Source organism: Ictalurus furcatus, chromosome 10 (assembly GCF_023375685.1).
Source record: "Ictalurus furcatus strain D&B chromosome 10, Billie_1.0, whole genome shotgun sequence".
Lineage (NCBI taxonomy): Eukaryota > Metazoa > Chordata > Actinopteri > Siluriformes > Ictaluridae > Ictalurus > Ictalurus furcatus.
Genome location: NC_071264.1, coordinates 6,926,259 through 6,946,070, shown reverse-complemented (window position 1 = coordinate 6,946,070; position 19,812 = coordinate 6,926,259). Strand labels below are relative to the sequence as shown.

The window sequence follows — 19,812 nt, the reverse complement described above, 5'->3', positions numbered from 1 at the left end:
CTCAAAGATGAAAACAAACAGCAGCAAACCTGAAAACATCCTAGTGGGAAGTTTATATCACACAGATCAGTTTGATATTCTTAACATACACATTTTGACCATTCTGTTACTTGAGGATCATATGGAAAACCCCATTTGCACTGAATGTAATGTTTGTTTTGTTATTTTTAAGTAAGAATATTTACTGCACGTGTGTGAATATATATACACAGCATATCAATATCATTAAACGTTAAAGTAGGGAATGTATTCCTGCTTTTGGAAATGTTAGCACAGGAATCGACCAAAAGAAGAAGGAAAGAAAGAAAAAAAAAAACCCACACACACACACACACACACACACACACACACACAAATTGAACCCAAGCCCCCTATAAATAAATAGCCTATCACAGAAAGAAATCATGCCTATTGTTCACATGAATTAATACGTGATGTTTAACTTCACTTAGGTCAAGGCAGGCGTCTCTGTATTGCATTGAACTCTAAAACGTGGTTCATTCAGGTAGAACAGATTCTGGCTTGACTTTGTCTCGTATAGACGACGGCGCTGTAGATCCTACAGCAAGTTACAGCATGTTTCATAAGTTCAAAAGGCAGGTCATGCAGCACGGAGAGTTTCTGAGTGTGATTTGTTGTGCTCTGGGGGGAAATAAATAAATAAATAAATAAAGCGATTGATTTGCCAACCCTGTAAACACAAACTCAAAATCGAAACACTGGATTTTGTATAGGTTTATTTTCTTAAAAAGACACAACAGACAAAGAATATTAATGATTATGCACGATGAAAGTTTACTGGAACACGACGGTATCCAGCATGGCGGCGAGGCACTGCACGATATTGGACGTCATCAGTACATCCACGTGTTCTTCCAAATGCCGTTTGGGATCCTATGGGAAAAGAAACCGGGAAAGCGAGGGATATCAGACCTTTTTACATTCCGAGACGACGTTCGTTTAGGAGCACGGTTTAACTGATCGAGAATCTCTTTGTCTTGGAAGTAGCCCAAAACTGTTATCAGTGCTAGGACATGTGAAATTACAGTGATATACAGCGAACTCGAAGAGAGACTGAAAAAAAGACCAACTTGAAAAGTGTTTCTAACCTGTTTGCCAACATTCTTGATGGCCAGCTGCTCAGGAGTCATTTTGTCTTCCTCTTCGACAGCCTAAAGGACGATAAACAGCAACGTTAAATGTGATGAAGAACTGTATAGAAGATAACCTTGCCTGAAATGGGGGCGGGAGGGAGGGGGGGGGTCATTGATTTCATACAACACTTAGTTCTGGTGCACTAATTGGATTGGTCGAGCGGTGTTCCAAGAGGGTCTACGTTTCCTATAACCGCACCGGGACGTCTCACTGCGTGTATCACTCCACTCGTTTCTTCACACCGTGTAAAATCAGTCTTCCTAGTTCGAAACGGTTACCACAGCAACATCGTCAGCAGACATGGAAAATGCTACTTTTCACGAATATATCTCTCGATCGTGCCGTTATACTGAATATCATCACAACTGCGAATATCAACTCGTGCGATATTGCTCAAGTACAAGTTTTAATCACGCCATGAGGCAAACCTGATGATGTCTTTTTTTTAATTTTTTTTTATTAAGTGGCATGTGGCAAATAAAACAAACCTGTATAATCAAATAATCACTGAACCTACTTCTCAGGAACATAGTTCTGCTTATATATGAATCTCAGTATGACTCTTTAGTTGCTATATATAGAATTCACCTTTGGTTTGGTTGTACTTTTGGTTAGTAAATCATTCATGCTCACTTTCCTTACAAATAGCGATTCTGATCAAGAATTCACCATCAAATTCACCTAAGTGACTAATTAAAAAAAATAAATAATGAATAGAGCATAGAATAAATAAATTCGTATTATCATATGCTCAAGAAATCCAGATTCTATGAACGTAAGACGTGGAATCCGGCCTGCGTACCTGTACACCGTAACACATTTAGCTCTTATACGTTATGAAGTAAACTGTGTACCTTGTTGTAATTCTTAGCCAGCTCAAGCATCTCTTTTACGATGGTCTCGTTCAGTTTGCAGTGTTCGCTGTAGTCCTGCAGTGTCAGACCCTCCATCCAGCTCTTCTTATGTAGGTTCAGCAGCATCTGGAGGATTACACGCGAGTGTGAGATAAGATCGTACCAGTCCAGTCGCATGATATTTTCCATTTCCAGCAAACGTGTCACTGTGGGTCAACAGCGTTAACAAACCTTCTGTTCGAGCTCATTCTTTCTGTAGTTGATGGTAATGGAGTAGTAATGTCTGTTCAGTCCATGAATTAACGCCTGAGAAAACACGAAAGGTAAATAAAACGTCTGGGGCGCAAAATGGAATACTAGCACAGTATAAAAGCATCGTGGTGTGGCGGGCTAGGAAGACCCATCAGATGTCACCGTGGCCAAGATTCTGGCAAACAGCCAAATCAAGGAAACTCTTGCAATTTTTCAAAATTACCGCAGATTTGGGCCAAGACGCCTCATGTGACGCTGTCACAACGTACATTCAGCCAAAGCGCTCTTCGATTCATGACAACATCCATCACTAACAAATTAATTAATTAATTAAGTAAAACGATATTTTAGTGCAATTGCAATTTCGCCAATTCAGGTAGATTTCCAGAAAAACACACAACACAGCAAAAATCAAGCATTTATGGCCAAAACCTCTATGACATCCTGTATAGACTGAAAAACAGTAATCAATCAGGGGCAAAAAAAAAAAATGCTTTTCTGCTTAGAACATACACTTGAATTTTAAGAAATCATACATTTATTTTTTCACTTAGGCATGATCTTTCCAAAGATCATGCTGCATAAGGAGCCAGTTTAACAAACATGCCGGTAACATCGGTCCGTCTGTCTAAAGGGGGTTAAAATCTTGCTAGCGAAGTGAAAACCAGGCTTTGATCAGATTGTTGGATAGCGAATTGAAAACAGACGTAGTGCATGGTACAGGTGTTACATGCCTGAATCGAGGGCTTGTTGAGGTGTCCCAGGTTAGAGGTCGTCTGCCGTGGTTCATGTCCCAAGACCATCATGTTGGCATTGATCAATCGGAAGGCATCGATCACCACCTGCAGGGGAAAAAAAACAAAACAAACAAACAAACAAAAAAAAAAAACTCAGTTTGCATAACATTATTTACTATACGATGCATGTACAGAGACAGAACCATTATTAGTGTGTGCTCTCAGGTCATTATTTATCTACTAAATCTAGAACATGACAAACACCAGGTTTAGTAGAAGACTTAAAATGTAGTCTGATCTAATTCACAATCTCAAAAAGAAAAAGGGGAAAGAAAGAAAGAAAGAAAAAAAAAAGCACGACAGGATTCTCTCCATCTCCTCAGCTCTGCACCGGTGTGCACACACGCACGCTCTCTTCTCCCACAGGTGCAATTGCTCAGGTTAAGCTTGCCTACTGGGACGTGGAATACAGTTACACGGTTATCCGGTCACATGCTGACACTGTTTAGCTGGAGAGACAGAAAACTGTAACCGTGCCAGCTGAACACACACACACACACACACACACACACACACACACACACACACACACACACTGAACACGTGTGTTCGGAGCGAGGAGAAGGACTCGAGTGCGAGGTAGTGAGCGCGCTAATGAACAGAACTGAACAGGAAAAGGCTCCCATTAAAGAAGCATGATAAAGACATTTTTTTAAATATGTTTGCTCATAAATAAACGCAAAAATCTCTACAATGAAAGGGTGCTGCTAGAAATAAAACAGGCCAATTCATTTAAACCGCCACATAAATATAGACGGTGGAGAAATATAGATGTGCAATTTCTGCAAGGCATCTTGCTTACACGAATGGTGTCTTAGCTAGCAACAAAATGAGCACACCGTTATCTATTACCAAGTATTTGGTTAGTAACACTTTTTTTTTGTTGGTCTAAGCACACTGGACTTGAAATAAAACAATCTGAAAGTACAGAATGTTAGCTTTAATCCGCGTTTCCAAAGGAAAAGTGACAAAGTACAGAGAAACAAACAAAAACAACAACAACAACAACAAGTCGTAGTAAGGTGTTACGCTAGCACAAGCTGAGCACAGCGTTAATGCACCTTGTCACAAACTCTAAAAATCTCTGGAACACCGTTGCATCAACTGGCATGTTCATGATGGTGGTGAAGAGCACTGTTGGACCAAAATCCAACCCCCTTTGGGTGTACAACTGAGTTGAGATCTGGTGACTGTGAAAGCCAAGGTTTGTCATTTTCATACTCATCGAACCATTCTCCGTGTCCTCGTGCACTGTGGATGGGGGTGGGGTCATCCTGGAAGAGACCACGCCCATCGGCAAAGAAAGGTTTCATCCTAGGATGAAGGTGATCAGTCAAAAGAATCGAGGAAGGTTCACTGCAAATCCATGCCACCAAAAGTCCTTCCACAGCATAACAGAGCCAGGTTATTCATTTTCCTTTCATTCGTCACCTGTCTTTAAATCCATGTCGTGTGAACAAACTCACACCTCCCCGCCCCCCCCCCCGACAGTCCCTCCATTTCAGAGAACAATAAGTCACTTTGAACTGGTGGCTCAGGTGTTTCTTAGCCAACGTTCATGCAGTATTTAATCTCTCCAACATAGGTGCACTGGCCATGTCGGCTAACTTCAGACTCTCTGAGACACATATCAAACCTACGAACACTGAGGAATTACCGCATTCATAGCTCATTTCTTTCTTTCCTGCCTATTTGAAGCTTTGCACGCAGGTGTTTGTGCTGTAACCTTCATGTTCCAACAAATTATTACCGGGAAAAGTGGTCATATTTGGTATAGTCCATCCATGAAGCTATCTATCCATCCATCCATTTTCCATACTGCTTATCCAGCACAGGGTTGCAGGGGAGCCTGGAGTCTACCCCAATGAACTCGGGGCACAAGGCAGGGGACACCCTGGACGGGGTGCTAAACCATCGCAGGGCACAATCGCACACTCTGAACAATCTGGAAACGCCAGTCAACCTACAACACGTCTTTGGACTGTGGGAGGAAACCAGAGTGCCTGGAAGAAACCCTAGAAGCACGGGGAGGACATGCGAACTCCTCACGTACAGGGCGGTGGCAGGAATCGAACCCTCAACGCCGGAGGTGTGAGGAAATACTTCCCCTGTTTCCTTTGAAGCCCATAAATGGCATTTTTGCAAACCCAGCATCTTAGGCCCTGTTTACATGAGTGCGTTTTCGTTTTAAAACGCATAACTTTTGCTACGGTTACGCCTGTCGTCTACACTACTCCGGCGTCTTCGACCCTTTCGAAGACTTTTGGAAACACCGAAGACCCTGTTTTAGTTTGAAAACTCCGGGCCTGCGTTTCAGTGTAAACAGACCAAAAGGAGGACTTTTGAAAAGGGAGGCATGGCTTCGCCCACATTCGCCCCCTGGTCTTCTGGATCACTGCGTATCCTTCCCTGATTTCGTCAAACCCTTACCATATGACCGTTACGCTACCTTGATCTTATACACAACAACACAGGAACTGAACCGCAAGCTTTGCTGGCTTTGTTATCATTCTTAGCAGCCACTGTGCTGTTAAATTCTGTATTTTATAATACTGCAGCAGCTGACATGTGCCAGAGGCGAGTTATGATCAGAGAAATCGCAAACAAATCTCATTTCAAGCCGTGTAAGCCCTACGTGGAACGCCGGTTTGTTGTGCCTCCCGGTGACTCCTGTTTACACTTGTATGCGCATGCCCAGTGTGCATGAATGGTCATGTGACATGCGTATTCGGTCGTGTAGTGTGGCCGGAGATCGTTTCTGAAACACAGCGGAAACACCAGTGTGGACGAGGATCGTTTTCACTTTAAAATGAAAACGCACTAGTGTAAACAAGGCCTCGAAGAACGTCAGTCTATGATCACTCGATATAATCTGCCATCATCTCACAAATCTAGCTCCTATAGTTAGTGCTTTAGTGGCTTCACTACACCGTTACACAAATGGTAAAAATATTTTAGTGAAGTGGCATCCACCCAACTCAAAATTGAAATAGAACAAAAACACATGTCCTTTAAGAACTGCAGACCCCCTCCCACGCCACACCCTCCCCGACCACACCCACATGTGTTTACTGCTGTATGTGAGTGAACACACGGCTGGCATAGTTTCAGTAATTCCTGCCTGGGACTTTAACTAGTAAGCAGAAAAGGTCGCCTTTGAAAGAAGAGGTAATTCAAGTTCACAAGCGCTCACAGCCAGCCGGAATACAGCAGATGACACACAGAAAACTAAATAGAAAAAAAAAAGGGCTTCGAATCTGTTACTGGATACGCGAGCACAAAGCCGCACCTCCTCGCCCAAGAGACTCGTTAGCGAAGTTCTGCGAAAACCAGCAGAGTTGTGCTCTCGTCGTGAGAGAGCCTGATCGTTTTAAATAGAGCGGGAGGATCCAGCATGTTGGCCTGCCATGGCTGCCATGCTGTCGCTGCGCTGTTGTGTTGTGTTGAGCCTCCTGTTCGAGCGAACTGCACGAGAGGCTAAATTCTCTGTGGTGTATACAGCGAGCCCTCCAGCTGGAAGACCGAATGCGGGTATTGTTCTACCACGACGCCATTAGCACACCTCGTTCCCACAGCACCGCTACCGTTCTCCTCCACGGCCGATCGCAGGTGGTGTGAAGGCATATGTATTTGAAGAGTTTACAGTGTGACAAACAAGGGCATGGCCGCCTTGCCAACGCGAGAGCGCGCACACGTCAGATTAACAAACTAATCCGCGTTTCGAATTTGTTTAGCGAACGTATAGGAACATAAAACGAAGGAAAACGAAAGCGCTGGTCCTAAACACTTGATAGATGACTAGATTTCAAACCCTGTCCTATTTACGATTAGATAAATCTGAATAAATAAAACTTCAGTAGTCTAGCCTGCTGCGTCAAGTATATATTTAATCTCCCAAAGAAATAACACAGATTTTGCAGAGACGGTGCAGTGGGCATCTCTTTTCTTCTCGTCCCAATCCAATCTTACCATTCTCCCATTTTTTTATCCCGACGACCCCCTACATGCACCGAATAGAAGAAGAGATTTGCTTCACACTTCCTCATACAGTTCAAAGAAGGTGCTAATAGAACTGCATCCTGCAGCCAGGAAATCTCTCTCGCTCCCTCTCTCTCTCTCTCACACACTCACACACATGACCGACGAGCGAGTCAGAATGTACTAGTACATGTTAGAGCAACCGAGAATGGGGCGGGGGGGTGTTTGAACAGACGAAATCAAAGATGCATGTCAGGAGAAAAGAACGATTGAGATCATGAGAGGACGGTATTATAAAATCAATTACTCTATCTATTAAAAAATAAATCTTATTTACAGTGACCGTGGCTAAATCGGTGTCTGAATGGATGTGTGAGAAGCGACACTGCATGTTAAGCTACACATTAGGGTACGGTAATAAACGTCCAGCCAGTGTTAACAGGTACCTTTCCCTTGACGCTCTGAATGGGGTCCACCACCACCGCCACGGCCCTTTCAGACAGTGCCTCAAAGCTCTGCTGTGTGTTAATGTCTACACCAGACAGCCAGCAGCCAAAACCGGGGTGACTGTGGTACCAGCCTACCACCATCTCTGGCCTGTAACACACACACACACACACATACACAAATATTACAGCACTAACACGCTACAAACTACAAGCAAGAAATCTGTATTAGTTCTTTAAAATAAAACATTCTGACTATTGATTTGTTGAGTCTTACCTTCCGGTCTGCTTCAACATGTCCAACATCTTCGCTTGAAAAACAGGATCCACAGCTTCCACACTCACACCCTGTCAACATAATCAACACGATACAGTCAGCTCCAGAATTATTGACACCCTTGGTGTGTGCGTGATGTGTAATATTATATATGTATACGAAAAATGTCTCAACATTGTCGAAAAATAGGACATAAATCTACCCTGCATCTGTAACAATACCACATGTATTACAAATTATTGGCACCCCTGCCTTTAATACTATCGTAACCTCCCTGTGCCCACATAACAGCACAGAGTCTTCGCCTGTAAAGCTTGCAGAGTTTGCAGAATACAAATCCGGGATTTCTCAATCCGGGATTTCTCCATATCCACCAGGGCCCCAGGTCCTCTCATGTCCCGGATCCTCTCCTCTGTAGCCCACACTGCAGGTTTTCAATGGCGTTTAGGACTGGGAAGGTTCTGGATAACATATTATATTCTATTTATTTATTTATTTATTTATTTGAATCCGGTTCTGCTCGAAAGTTCCCTGTAGCGTCTCGCCAACTCCAGGCGCATACATTTGTGGCTAGATTAAAGAAAAGACTTATCTTCTGGCACCTTCCAAACAGTTTGTTGGCACGGAGGTGGCGTCCAATTATAGCTTTGGAGACTCGGTGACCCCGAAAATGCTACCGTCTTCTGCAAATCTCCAACTGTGATCCTTGGAGAAATCGTTGCCTGTCTAACCATCTTCCTCGCCGTGCGTGGCGGAAAAATACATTACAGCTCCGGTTGTTTCGAAAATTCTTGATTATTGCCCTAACGGTGGATATGGGCTCAATAAGCTTTGTTTGGCAAAGAGGCTTTCCGTGCATCAGGGTGTTTACACAACGTGCTGTGGCTAGAACGCTTCAGAACGGCTACGTTTAAAACGCTCGGAAAAAAAAAACGAAGACGCGTGAAAGAGAACACATGCTGTTACGGAAGAGGCAAAAAAAAAAAAAAAAAAAAAAAAGTGTGCATTCAAGAACAAGCGTAAACAAATACTTAAATCTTTACTAAAGATACAGATACGGAACTCCATTTAGGATCTTTCTCTGAAAGATGTATACGTAGATTTCCCTTGGAACACGGTGTGTAAATGAATAAAAATGAATCTGAAACGTTGCATTTCTGGTTAAAACGGTGATCTTTAAACCGTTGGGGAACCCTGCATTGTGGTAAACCCGTCTTCAGCAACAAATATCCAATATTTACAAAAACGTTTCACACGTTAAACTTCACTTGGAGCTAGGAGCTAGCAGTTGTGCCATGGTGTGAGTATGTGGGTGAGTGTGAATGTTTTTGGAGGGAGGGAGGGAGAGAGAGAGAGAGAGAGAGAGAGAGAGAGAGAGAGACTCACCGTGCCTGACTGAGGCATGGCAAACACATCGATCACACGAACGGTGTAGTCGTCCACAAACTCGCCCAGCATCAGCCCCATAACCTCCATCGGTACGCCCGCGCGGCCGTGTTTCAGCATCTGCACCACAAAAACAAAGCGCAGGAAATCTTATTTACAGCACAGGAACTACACACGTTAGAACCACTGACAGGTGACATGAATAGCATTGATGATCTCGTTACAATGGCACCTGTCAAGGGGTGGGCATAAGGCAGCAAGTGAACAGTCGACGTGTTGGGAAGCAGATCGTTATTTCCAAACAACTGGCTGTTTAAATAAATAACATGAACAGAAACGCTTCAAAGGAAAAAGCCATGCTGAACGACGTGCATGTTAATCTTTATAATTAGCATCTGATCTTCCACGGCGTCCAAGATTCAGTCTATGAAGAAATCCGGACTCTGTCCGACTCGATCCTCGTAAGGTTCTAAGGCTTCGACGTTCTCTGTCGTGCTCGTCATCTTGTAGACTCGATCTCGTAACCGGTTGAGCCGTGCTGCTGCCGCAGCTGCGTTCCGACACTTTTCGTTGTGAATTTGTCGTCTCCACTGCTTGTGTTGTATTTCTCATTAGAGATCAATCAATCATCGCTTGAAAATGGTGAATGACAGAACAAGCCCTTACCTCCCTGCTGAAACCATCATAGAAATTCTGATGGTTTCCACTACAAATACCATTACAAGGTCCTCTCATGTCCCGGATCCTCTCCTCTGTAGCCCACACTGTGGGTTTTCAACAGCGTTTAGGACTGGGAAGGTTCTGGATAACACATTATTTTCTATTTATTTATTTGTTTGTTTATTTATTTATTTAAACCCGGTTCCGCTCGAAAGTTCCCTGTAGCGTCTCGCCAACTCCAGGCGCATACATTTGTAGTTAGCTTAAAGAAAAAACTGATCTTCTGGCACCTTCCAAACAGTTTGTTGGCACGGAGGTGGCGTCTAATTCCAGCTTTGGCGACTCGGTGACCCCGAAAATACCATTACAAACCATCAGCTAACCATTTAAACCATTACTGGTCCTTAATGGGGTCCAGAAGACAGAACATGCCACCAATAGAAGGCAACAAGTTACCAGTAGAGACTCACAGGGACCATTACAGTTTCCATTAAAAACCATTACAAATTCGATGAGGGTTTCTACTGGTTTTTTTTCCCCAACAGTGAAACCTGATCGTTATCCCTCATGTCTGAGATGGCGGAATTTTCTCCTATGAAACGACACTGTAACTACGGTAACTTGTCAGTAACAATGAGAATGGAAATACAGCACCAACCGACAACTCTGCACCAGAGCCACCAAGCCCGCCGTGGATATTTCACTATAGGACATATTTTTCAGGGTGGCCTTTACGGGACTGTTGCTAAGAGCAAAACATCGTGTCCTGATATGCCGACTGTGTGTTCCCGTATCTGAAAAGATACGGATGATAAATTGTGTGTCTGAGTGTGTATAATTACCTTAAGCAGGGCTAGAGAGGAGATGTACACCTGTTCGGCTGTGTCCACAGCGGGGGCGTCTGTAGGAGGACCCTGCATCAAACACAACACAACACCAAAGGTCACATGTGGGGGATTACCGAGCTTAATGCGATCAGCAAATCTCCGGGGCAATGCATGGGTGAACGGGCGGAGAAATGGAAGGATGGATAGTTGATCCTCGATAGTCCTTTCAAAAAGCACCACGAGTTGGACGCCTGCCTCGGTGCCACGCCTTGCATGGTCTCCACTCGCCAGCCAAGACAGTGGCTAAACAGGGCCAAGATGAGTCCCCTTGTTACTCTCTGAATCGGCGGGTTTTAGCCTTGGTGTGTCAGGTTAGGGAACACTAAATACTCCAGCAAATTTCTGCTGTTCCCACCAAGAAAACATGTTGAAAAAATGAACCATGCCCCCCCAACCCAAGCCGCAAAAAAACCAGTATTAATTAGCACGCTAGCCTTTCATTAACGAAGCCCCTTAAAACACCTGCTAACGACTTGTGAACGCGAGTGTGACCGGCGTATCCAGACGTGACGTCTAGAACAGTCATATCGGTTACACAATCCTTCTCTTGCGGAGAAGGCCTTTCACCTCTCTCGCAGGAGTTGAAAGTTTAGGGCCACGACTTGCTGTTCACTTTCTTACACTACTTAGCACTACAGGCTAGACTACTTTTTTTTTTGTTCTAAATGACGATGAGAGATTGGACCTGGGGCAGCGTTTTTAGTGCGCCGCAGTGGAATAGCGGGGAGATTTAAAAAGAGAACACAGCAGGTGCGGTGAACGTTCACACCCCGGAGAGGTGTTGTCTGTCAGCAGGGGCTAATCAAAATTCATTTTCAAAAAGGTGGGGTTTTAGGAGCCTGATCCGCACTCACGTAGCGAAAGTGAGATCGAAGAAGAAAAAAAAAACCCAGAGAGGAAACCTTGAGACATATGCCTCGTCAAGACCGAAGATTATGGGACGCATATTATTAACCATGGACCCGCTAGGAGACAATTACAGGGGCTGTGAGGCACGTTAAGGCCTGGCTCCTTACGATGCACACGCACAAGGCCATATGGACATGTGTGAATTTGAAAAAAGAATCAAACAGCCAATCGTGGCTTGGTTTGAGAGTGGGATTAAGGATAAAGGGGAGGTGTCAGGAACACCCAAAATTTCACCCTTCTGAATTCCCAACAGATTCCCATGGAGAAAAATAAATAAATAAATAAATAAATAAATAAATAAATAAAACACCAAAAACGTGTCTTTTCCGAGAAGCTCTGACAGAGAAAGCAGAATGCATAGAGGAAAAAGGGGTAGGAACAGGATTTCGGGTGGGGGAAAAAAAAAAGAAGAAGAAGTAGCTGTCAGTCTCCCCTCCTCTTCCCCCTTCCTTCCCCCCTCTCTTCCTCCCTCCCTCCCTCCCTGACTGGCTGGCTGGGAGCGGTGTGAATCTGAGGGAGGCAGCCTGTTACTGGAGGTGTTAATTGGCAGAGTTGGAGCGAATTTGGAGATTTCTCCCTCCCCACTGAGCACAACCTCACCACAGGCCTTAAAAAGAGAACAAGAGAGAACGAGAGACCGCGCGAGAGAGAGCGAGCGAGCGAGAGAGAGAGAGAGAGAGAGAGAGAGAGAGAGAGAGAGAGAGCACTCAAGCAACTTAAAGAAAAAAAAAAGTAGGAATTTATACGTCGGAATTACGGCGTTTTTTTTCAACCTAGTGACCAAAACATGGCAGAGGGACACGACTGTGATGTGGACTTTGCGACATAACGCTACTCCGAGTATAGTGTGTATAATCAGGTGTTTATAAGGCGAGTGTTACTCAGTGTAACAAGTGATTAGATGTTTAAAGCTGTTTTTCCACTCAGTTCTTGAACATTTTGTAAACGCTGGCTGAAAAGAAATCTCTGAACATACTGGTTTCCATTTTTTATATATATATAATTTTTTTTTTTTTTGAAGTTCTCTTAGCAAAAATAAGTATTGCGATACACATTGTTTATTGTGATATTTTCACCCATAATATTTCAATTTCAATATTCTCTTTTGTTCTGAGGATATATTCACTTATATTTATGTCTTGAATAACGACGATAAAAAATCAAATAAAAAATAAAAATAACGTAGAACATCACGCGGCAATCCATAACCGACATAAAACCTCCTTCCTTTTCTTTCGGAAGTGCGGTTAAATGTTTGTTCTTAACGAGCCTTCAAAAACTCTGTGTTACATTATATATAGATCTAACACTTGCAGAACACTAAAAACGCACCTTTTCTGAGTCCTGAGCACAATTAGATACATAGCACATCTTACATCGAGTCAAATATGGGAATTGTGTGCATCATAACTGCTACTGTGGCAGATAAGGTGTTTAATTACAGAATTCACACTGACTAATATGGATCAGACACTTCAAAGATGACACGCCACGTGTCTGATTTAAATAAATAAATAAAAACTTTTGCAAAACCTTTCGCCGTATCCGTTTACCGTGACGAACAGCCATACGAGACAGATAACCGTTAGCCGAGTTTCAATGCGTGAGCAAGTGCACGTTTAAAAATAAATAAATACACAAATAATAATAATAATAATAATAATAATAATAATAATAATAATTAGGTTGAGTGATTTCAAATCTAAACGGAGACGTAAAAGTCGGTGCTCTCCACAAACTCTTTCCGAGGAGGATTCACGAGTTGGAGAGCCGTACAAGTGGATCTTTCCTACCGGGAGTTCGGAAACTTCCCGTTTCCCCACTTGCTCCTGAACGCAGCACAGATGTGATGTTTGCATCTGGAGTCTCTAGGGCTACGTTCACACTGCATAAAAGTGGCGCAAATCCGATCTTTGTCTTCGAAGAAAAAGCATTGCAGGTCACACACTGCCAAACACACACTGAGAAGCTGACATGTTCAATACCGCTGTGGGCCACTTTCACATGTGGTACTGAAATCCAAAACGTGGCTGTGTGACCTCTGTCTGAACGGGCAAATAGGAATTCAGGCGACTTTTAGGTCAGCCCACCTCGACGTTCGGCATAATTCCGCGCTAACGGGCAGGAAAGTGGCGGGATAGCGCGGTAACGGACCTCGTAAACGTTCGGGGGTGACGTCGGCGTACAAGCAAAATTAACCGACGCATATCGCAACCGGTCCATGTTTGAAGAGATCTCCAAACAAATGCCTGACCGCACCCATAGGAGAACCTGGCTGCATTGGCAAGGGAAAGTTACAAGTTTATAAGCAAAACGTCAAGAAACCAAGGCTGCGAACCAAAGAAGTGGGCGTGGCTGAATCTGCTCATTAAGTCATGACATAACGAGCTTCTGATAATACCGTTTCCGGGTCCAAGCTTCTACTGCGTCGAATCTGAATGCGTCGAAGATGAATTAACACGATTCATCTTCACGTAAGCACATAATGATGAGAAAATAATTCAAACCACGCAACAACTGAAAACGTGTCATCTCAGACGCTCTCTCGGCTGCAATTTCGTCTGTTTTCTGTGTCGTCAGCCTTTTCCACATATCGGTGCGGGAAACATTTTTCTCCATCCAAATCATTAAAACTGCCATATCATATGATATATGATATGCTGGCACTGATTGCTGATCAGGCAATCGCAGGTGCTCTACCTCACTGACTGACCCTCAACGTGCGCCTATATCGAAAATAATTGAACTCGGGGAAATTAGTATTGGACGCGTCAACATTTTTTTTTCCAGTTTTTCATTATTTCCAATGAGGGTATTCACATGAAATTTTCACCAGACTTTGGTATTAACTCAAGAAATCCACACATATAAAAGAATTCACAATATTAAAGTCCATAAATGAAGCTCTGTGTAATGAAGAGGAATGACACGGGAAAAAAAGTATTGAACACGCTAACTGAAATGTATTTAATACTTAGTGAAGAAGCCTTTGTTTGTAATGACAGCTTCAACACACTTCCTGTATGAAGAAATTAATGGGCCGCAGTATTCAGGTGTGATTTTGGTCCATTCTTCAAAACATATTGTCTTTAAATCTTGTTCAATTGGAATCGAGTCAGGTGATTGACTGGACCATTTTTGTTTCTCTGAAACCAATTGAGAGTTTCCTTTGCTGTATGCTTTGGATCGTCTTCCTGCTAGAAGGTCCACCCACGTCTCATCTTCATCATCCTGGTGGATGGCAGCAGATTCTTTACTTTTTTCCCTTTACTTTCCACTTTATTGCACACAACCTTATTTATGGACTTTAAAGTTGTGAATTCTTTATATTTCTGCTTGAAGCCGTGGGCTGCGTCCCAAACCGCATTCTTACTTACTATATAGTAGCTGAGATACATGTATTTAACCTACTATGTAGTAGGTAAGTACGTGGTTTCGGATGCAGCCGTGCTCTCCTGTTTGCCGTCAAACGGTTGAGCGCTGCCGTGTGTGAACGTGTCCCGTCACAAAATGCGGTGTGACGCAAAATCGGTGTAACGATCTTCGATAATGCGACTAAAACAGGAATACTCCACACGTCTTAATTTGATTTGATTTGTGTTTACTTCAAGTACGACTTTAATCGGATTAAGGATGTTTACATGCTAGTTTCTTAATCAGAGTATCGTCTTAAGCGGGTTAATATCGGATTATTGTTGTCCATGTAAACGCACTGATTGAAAGTATAGCGCGAACAGCCGAACACACTGGTCCACTTTTGCCTGCTGTGCGAACGTAGCCTAGACGTTTCTAAATTAAAGACTGAAAGAACGAACAACAAGATCAACAAGCCTCCTTAGATTCGCGTACGAGACGTTTTTAAGCCGCTAGGAAAGTTCTTTCAGTTATTTAATCAAATGCTGAACGGCTCAAGAGCATCATAAAGAACCGAGGATGAGACGAGTACTGGAAGACAACTGAACTGTATCACGATTCGACTCAAAACTATAGATATTCAAAAAAAGATTTAAAAAGTGGCATGTAATAAAAAGAAACAAAACACCAATTTAACCTGATTTTCTGACCTAGTCATGAACATAAGAGTGGGGGGGACCATTTATAAACAATACACTGCTAAAAGTTATAGCCGTAAGATAGAAAATATATATATATATATATATATATATATATATTTACGCATACACACACACAATGACTAAACTCTGAGCCATTACATTAACACTAACACTTGTGCGACCTTATGGACAATTTTGGTAATGCAAACAGCATCAATTTTGCAAAAGGTGTGTATTCATATTGGAATTTTAATATTTCCTCCTCATTTGCTTTCATAAATCTGTTTTAAACTAGCTACACAAAATATTTACACTCAGGACCTTAAGGACAAAAACGTCTCCATTGAAACCCATTCAAACTGCAATATTTAATCCCGGTGACGTTTAAACATAAAGTCATGCATTCTGTGCTAACAGGCTTTTATTTTGTTGACAAGGTTTCAAAACACTGAATATTTTAAAATGAATTTCTGAAATGTGTTTTATTTTCTCAGGTTTAGCCTGTGGGGAAAATCCACACTTTTCCTTTTTTTCTGATTCTGCTGTATTATAGAGCGCCGCAGACCAACTGGATAAATGACGCAGCTATAACTGTGTGCGAGTTTGAGAGAAAGAAAAGATCTTGTAGTGGAAATCACAAATCTAACCCCATGTATATGAGTCAAAGAAGGGTACAGAGCTTTGAAGATTTCCGCATTATGTAAAGAACCCGGTGTTCAATGGGTTAAAATCCAGTAAATGAATGAACGTTTATTAATTATGATCAGAGCTAATACTGGTTTTAAAAAAAATCAATTAAAAAAAAAATAAAAACAATCATCATCGGTGAAAGTGGAAATAAATATTAATATATATAATATTTCTATGGCAGTTTTTTTGAACATGGACATTTTTGTCCTTCATGGACCGGAGTAGTAGTTTTTATTTATTTTTTAAATCTGACACTGCATAAAAAATATGAATGCATCAAAACGAATGTTAGTGTTAATCACTGTCATATCAAAGACTGTAATAATCAAAGAAAACAAATCTGCTTAGTATTTAGTATATTGAAAATAATTACAGTTTTTTATTATTTTTTTTATTAAAAAAACAACAATATCTATAGCATTATGTAAACAACCCAGCGTTTAAAGGGTTAAAATTCAGTAACTCAGCATCAGTTCTGATCATAAATCAAAGTCAGTGAAAGTGGAAATAAATATTAATATATAATATTACTGACAGTTTTTGGACAGGGACCTTTTTGGTCCTCTATGGACCTGAGTGTAACTTTATTATTTAATGGAAGGGTTAATTCAGTACTGTACCTGTCCCAGTCCAGGCATCCCACCTCCAAGCCTCAGTAGCCGGTCCATTTTAAATCTAAAACCACAAAACAAAAGAAATGTGAGAATAAAAACTGTTCAAATGGAACAAATGTCTTACTTTCTACCTACATTAGTCATGCTTGCTCACTAGCTAGCCATGCACACCGAGGCTAATCACTAGCTGACGGGGTTCTCGTGTCTATACAACAACAACAACAACAACAACAACAACAGTATTTAAGTAAACACCAAACTCAGCACTGGCAGAAATGAACTTTCTTTAATTAGAAAGAAGACTTGATGTACAATGAGACTGCATATGAGATGCTAACACACTGAACTAGCTAACACATAAAACTCACACAACTATCTTACATTACATTACATCTCACACACAAACAAACACTGGTTTAGATTCGCGAATGTTCGACGAGAGTTAAACTGCGCTTTATCTTTCAGCTAAGCTAAAATAATAATAATATTAACATTAAAAATAAAACGCAAAGTGCTATGGTTCCTAGCTAACCGGTAACTAGCTGTGATGCTAATGGAGTACAATATAAAGCCCTAAAACAACTCAAATGTTTTTGTTGTTCAAGCAGAAATTCTATGTTAGTATAAAATAAAAACTACTTCCACACAGTTTTAGTGTAAAATATGACCTGTATGATTAAAAATCCTCTCAGAACCCGTGCTAAGCTTCAGTAGGTCTACAATGAATCAGCCGGAATTAGCACAGTGAAGTTTACAACCACACCACTGTCAAGCCTTGAGGAGGGAATTATATATATTTATATATTTATTTCAAAATAATAGTCTTTTTTACAGGCTTTAATTTACATATTGTCAAAACAAGTCTTTTTTTTTTAGTTTGTTAAGTATGATAACGTAAAAAAAAAAAAAAAAAAATTGCACATTAAAAAACATGGAGAAGACAAGAAAGTGTCAAATGTGTATGCCTGTTATACTTGTAAATTACAATTGTAAATTTTTACTTTTCATTTTTGTACTTTTTTTTTTTTTTTTTTACTATTTTACTATATATAATTGTAATGTTTGTATTATATTTTAAATTGTAAATTTTTTCTTAAATGTTCTATTCATATATTCTATGTAGTTTTATCCTCTATGCATTATATTCTTATGTTTTTTCTTATATTATATTTTTATCTTTATTATAGTTTCTCTTTTACATATCGGTGCGGTCGTAATGATTATGAATGTGACAAATAAATTTTGTTTTTGGTGTATATATATATATATATATATATATATATATATATAGAGAGAGAGGGAGAGAGAGAGAGAGAGAGAGAGAGAGAGAGAGAGAGAGCATGTTCTCCCCGTGCTGCGGGGGCTTCCTCCGGGTACTCCGGATTCCTCCCCCAGTCCTAAGACATGCATGGTAGGCTGATTGGCATGTCCAAAGTGTCCGTAGAGTATGAATGGGTGTGTGAATGTGTATGTGATTGTGTGCCCTGCGATGGATTGGCACCCTGTCCAGGGTGTACCCCACCTTGTGCCCGATGATCCCTGGGATAGGCTCCAGGTTCCCCGTGAGCCTGAAGGAAGGATAAGCGGAATAGAAGATGGATGGATGGATACATACTAAAGTATCACAGTATCTTTAATACCAATCATTAGAGCATTTTTAAAAAGTTCTAATTAAATTTATGATGAAGTTTTTCTCCATAGGATTGACTGCATAAAAATTGCTTCATGACGATAGCAGATAAAGGCAAAGACAAACAAAATAAACTGTTAGTGAGGTAATCTATAGAACTTACATGTATATGAAATCATACACAAAAATTTACTTTTGTTTCAAATAAAAAAATAACAATTACATTCAAATATAGCTTATATTTGAGATGCAGACAAAAACAACAACAACAACAACAACAGCAGCAGGAAAACAACAGCAGTTGATTACAGTTGTGTGAGCTGTGAAGAAAACCCCCAAAAACAACAGTTAGTGAAATCACCAACAAACTCCACAGGCAGCGGTGAAGGTATCACCACTGAATCCGCCATTCAAGGAAGACTTCATGTGCAGAAATCTAGAGGCCATACCACAAGATGCAAACCACTCATAAGCAGTAAGAATCATAAGGTCAGATTGGAATTCGCAAAGAAAGACAGAGATGAACAACAAAAGGTTCTGGATCCAAGAGTAACATCTACCAAAGTGACGGAGAGGCCAAAGTGTGGAGAAAGAAAGGATCAAGCATGGTGGAGGTAGTGTCATGGCTTGGGTTTGCATGGATGCTTCTGTAATGGCCTCACTAATCTTTATTGATGATGTAACGTGTGACTGTAGCAGCAGAAAGAATTCAGAAGTTTACAGAACGTTCTGTCTGCTGATTTACATAGAAATGCGTCCAATCTAATTTGGAGAAACGTCATCATACAGCAAGACAATGACCAAGAAGCAACTAGGTGGGAAAAGTGGAAGGTTTTAGACTGGCCAATTCAATCAAGAGACCTTAACCCAGTTGAGCAGCATTTCACCTCCTGAAGAGGAGACTGAAGGGAGAAACCCCCTGAAACAAACAACAAGTGAACGAGGCTGAGGTACAAGCTTGGAAAAGCAACACAAATGAAAACTACAACAGTTTGGTGAGGTCAGTGGTTCACCGGCCTGAGGCGGTTATTGCAAGCAAACAATAACATTTAACCAAATATTAATAGTTAGCCTATTTACTTTAAGACTATCTGTTCCTATACTTTTGCTCACCTAAAAATTGGGTGGTCTGCTATCAAAGGTGCCAGGGTTTAAGTTGCTTAATCTAGATGTAAATATGTGGAAATGAAAGCTGAAATTCTGATCTATCATCTCATACAGT

At 41.4% G+C, this 19,812-nt stretch overlaps 1 protein-coding gene across 1 annotated transcript; it reads right to left on the bottom strand.

The window, feature by feature from the left end:
- Positions 1-720: 720 nt before the first annotated feature.
- psmd14 (proteasome 26S subunit, non-ATPase 14) lies at positions 721-17,727 on the bottom strand. The gene is made up of 11 exons (XM_053634949.1): positions 17,629-17,727; positions 16,967-17,021; positions 10,648-10,719; positions 9,146-9,265; positions 7,760-7,830; positions 7,483-7,633; positions 2,996-3,103; positions 2,241-2,315; positions 2,010-2,135; positions 1,110-1,172; positions 721-894 (listed from the first exon to the last, which is right to left on the bottom strand). Exons 2-11 carry the CDS (start codon positions 17,012-17,014, stop codon positions 796-798), a joined length of 933 nt encoding a protein of 310 aa, XP_053490924.1. The 5' UTR covers positions 17,015-17,021; positions 17,629-17,727; the 3' UTR covers positions 721-795.
- Positions 17,728-19,812: the final 2,085 nt, after the last annotated feature.

Excerpts from the sequence above, each read along its gene's own strand:
- psmd14 (XM_053634949.1), bottom strand. The coding sequence starts at position 17,014 with ATGGACCGGCTACTGAGGCTTGGAGGTGGGATGCCTGGACTGGGACAG. Across the intron at positions 7,634-7,759 it reads ATGTTGAAGCAGACCGGAAG|GCCAGAGATGGTGGTAGGCT; the intron begins GTAAGACTCAAC and ends TGTGTGTTACAG. Across the intron at positions 1,173-2,009 it reads TGGCTAAGAATTACAACAAG|GCTGTCGAAGAGGAAGACAA; the intron begins GTACACAGTTTA and ends ATCGTCCTTTAG.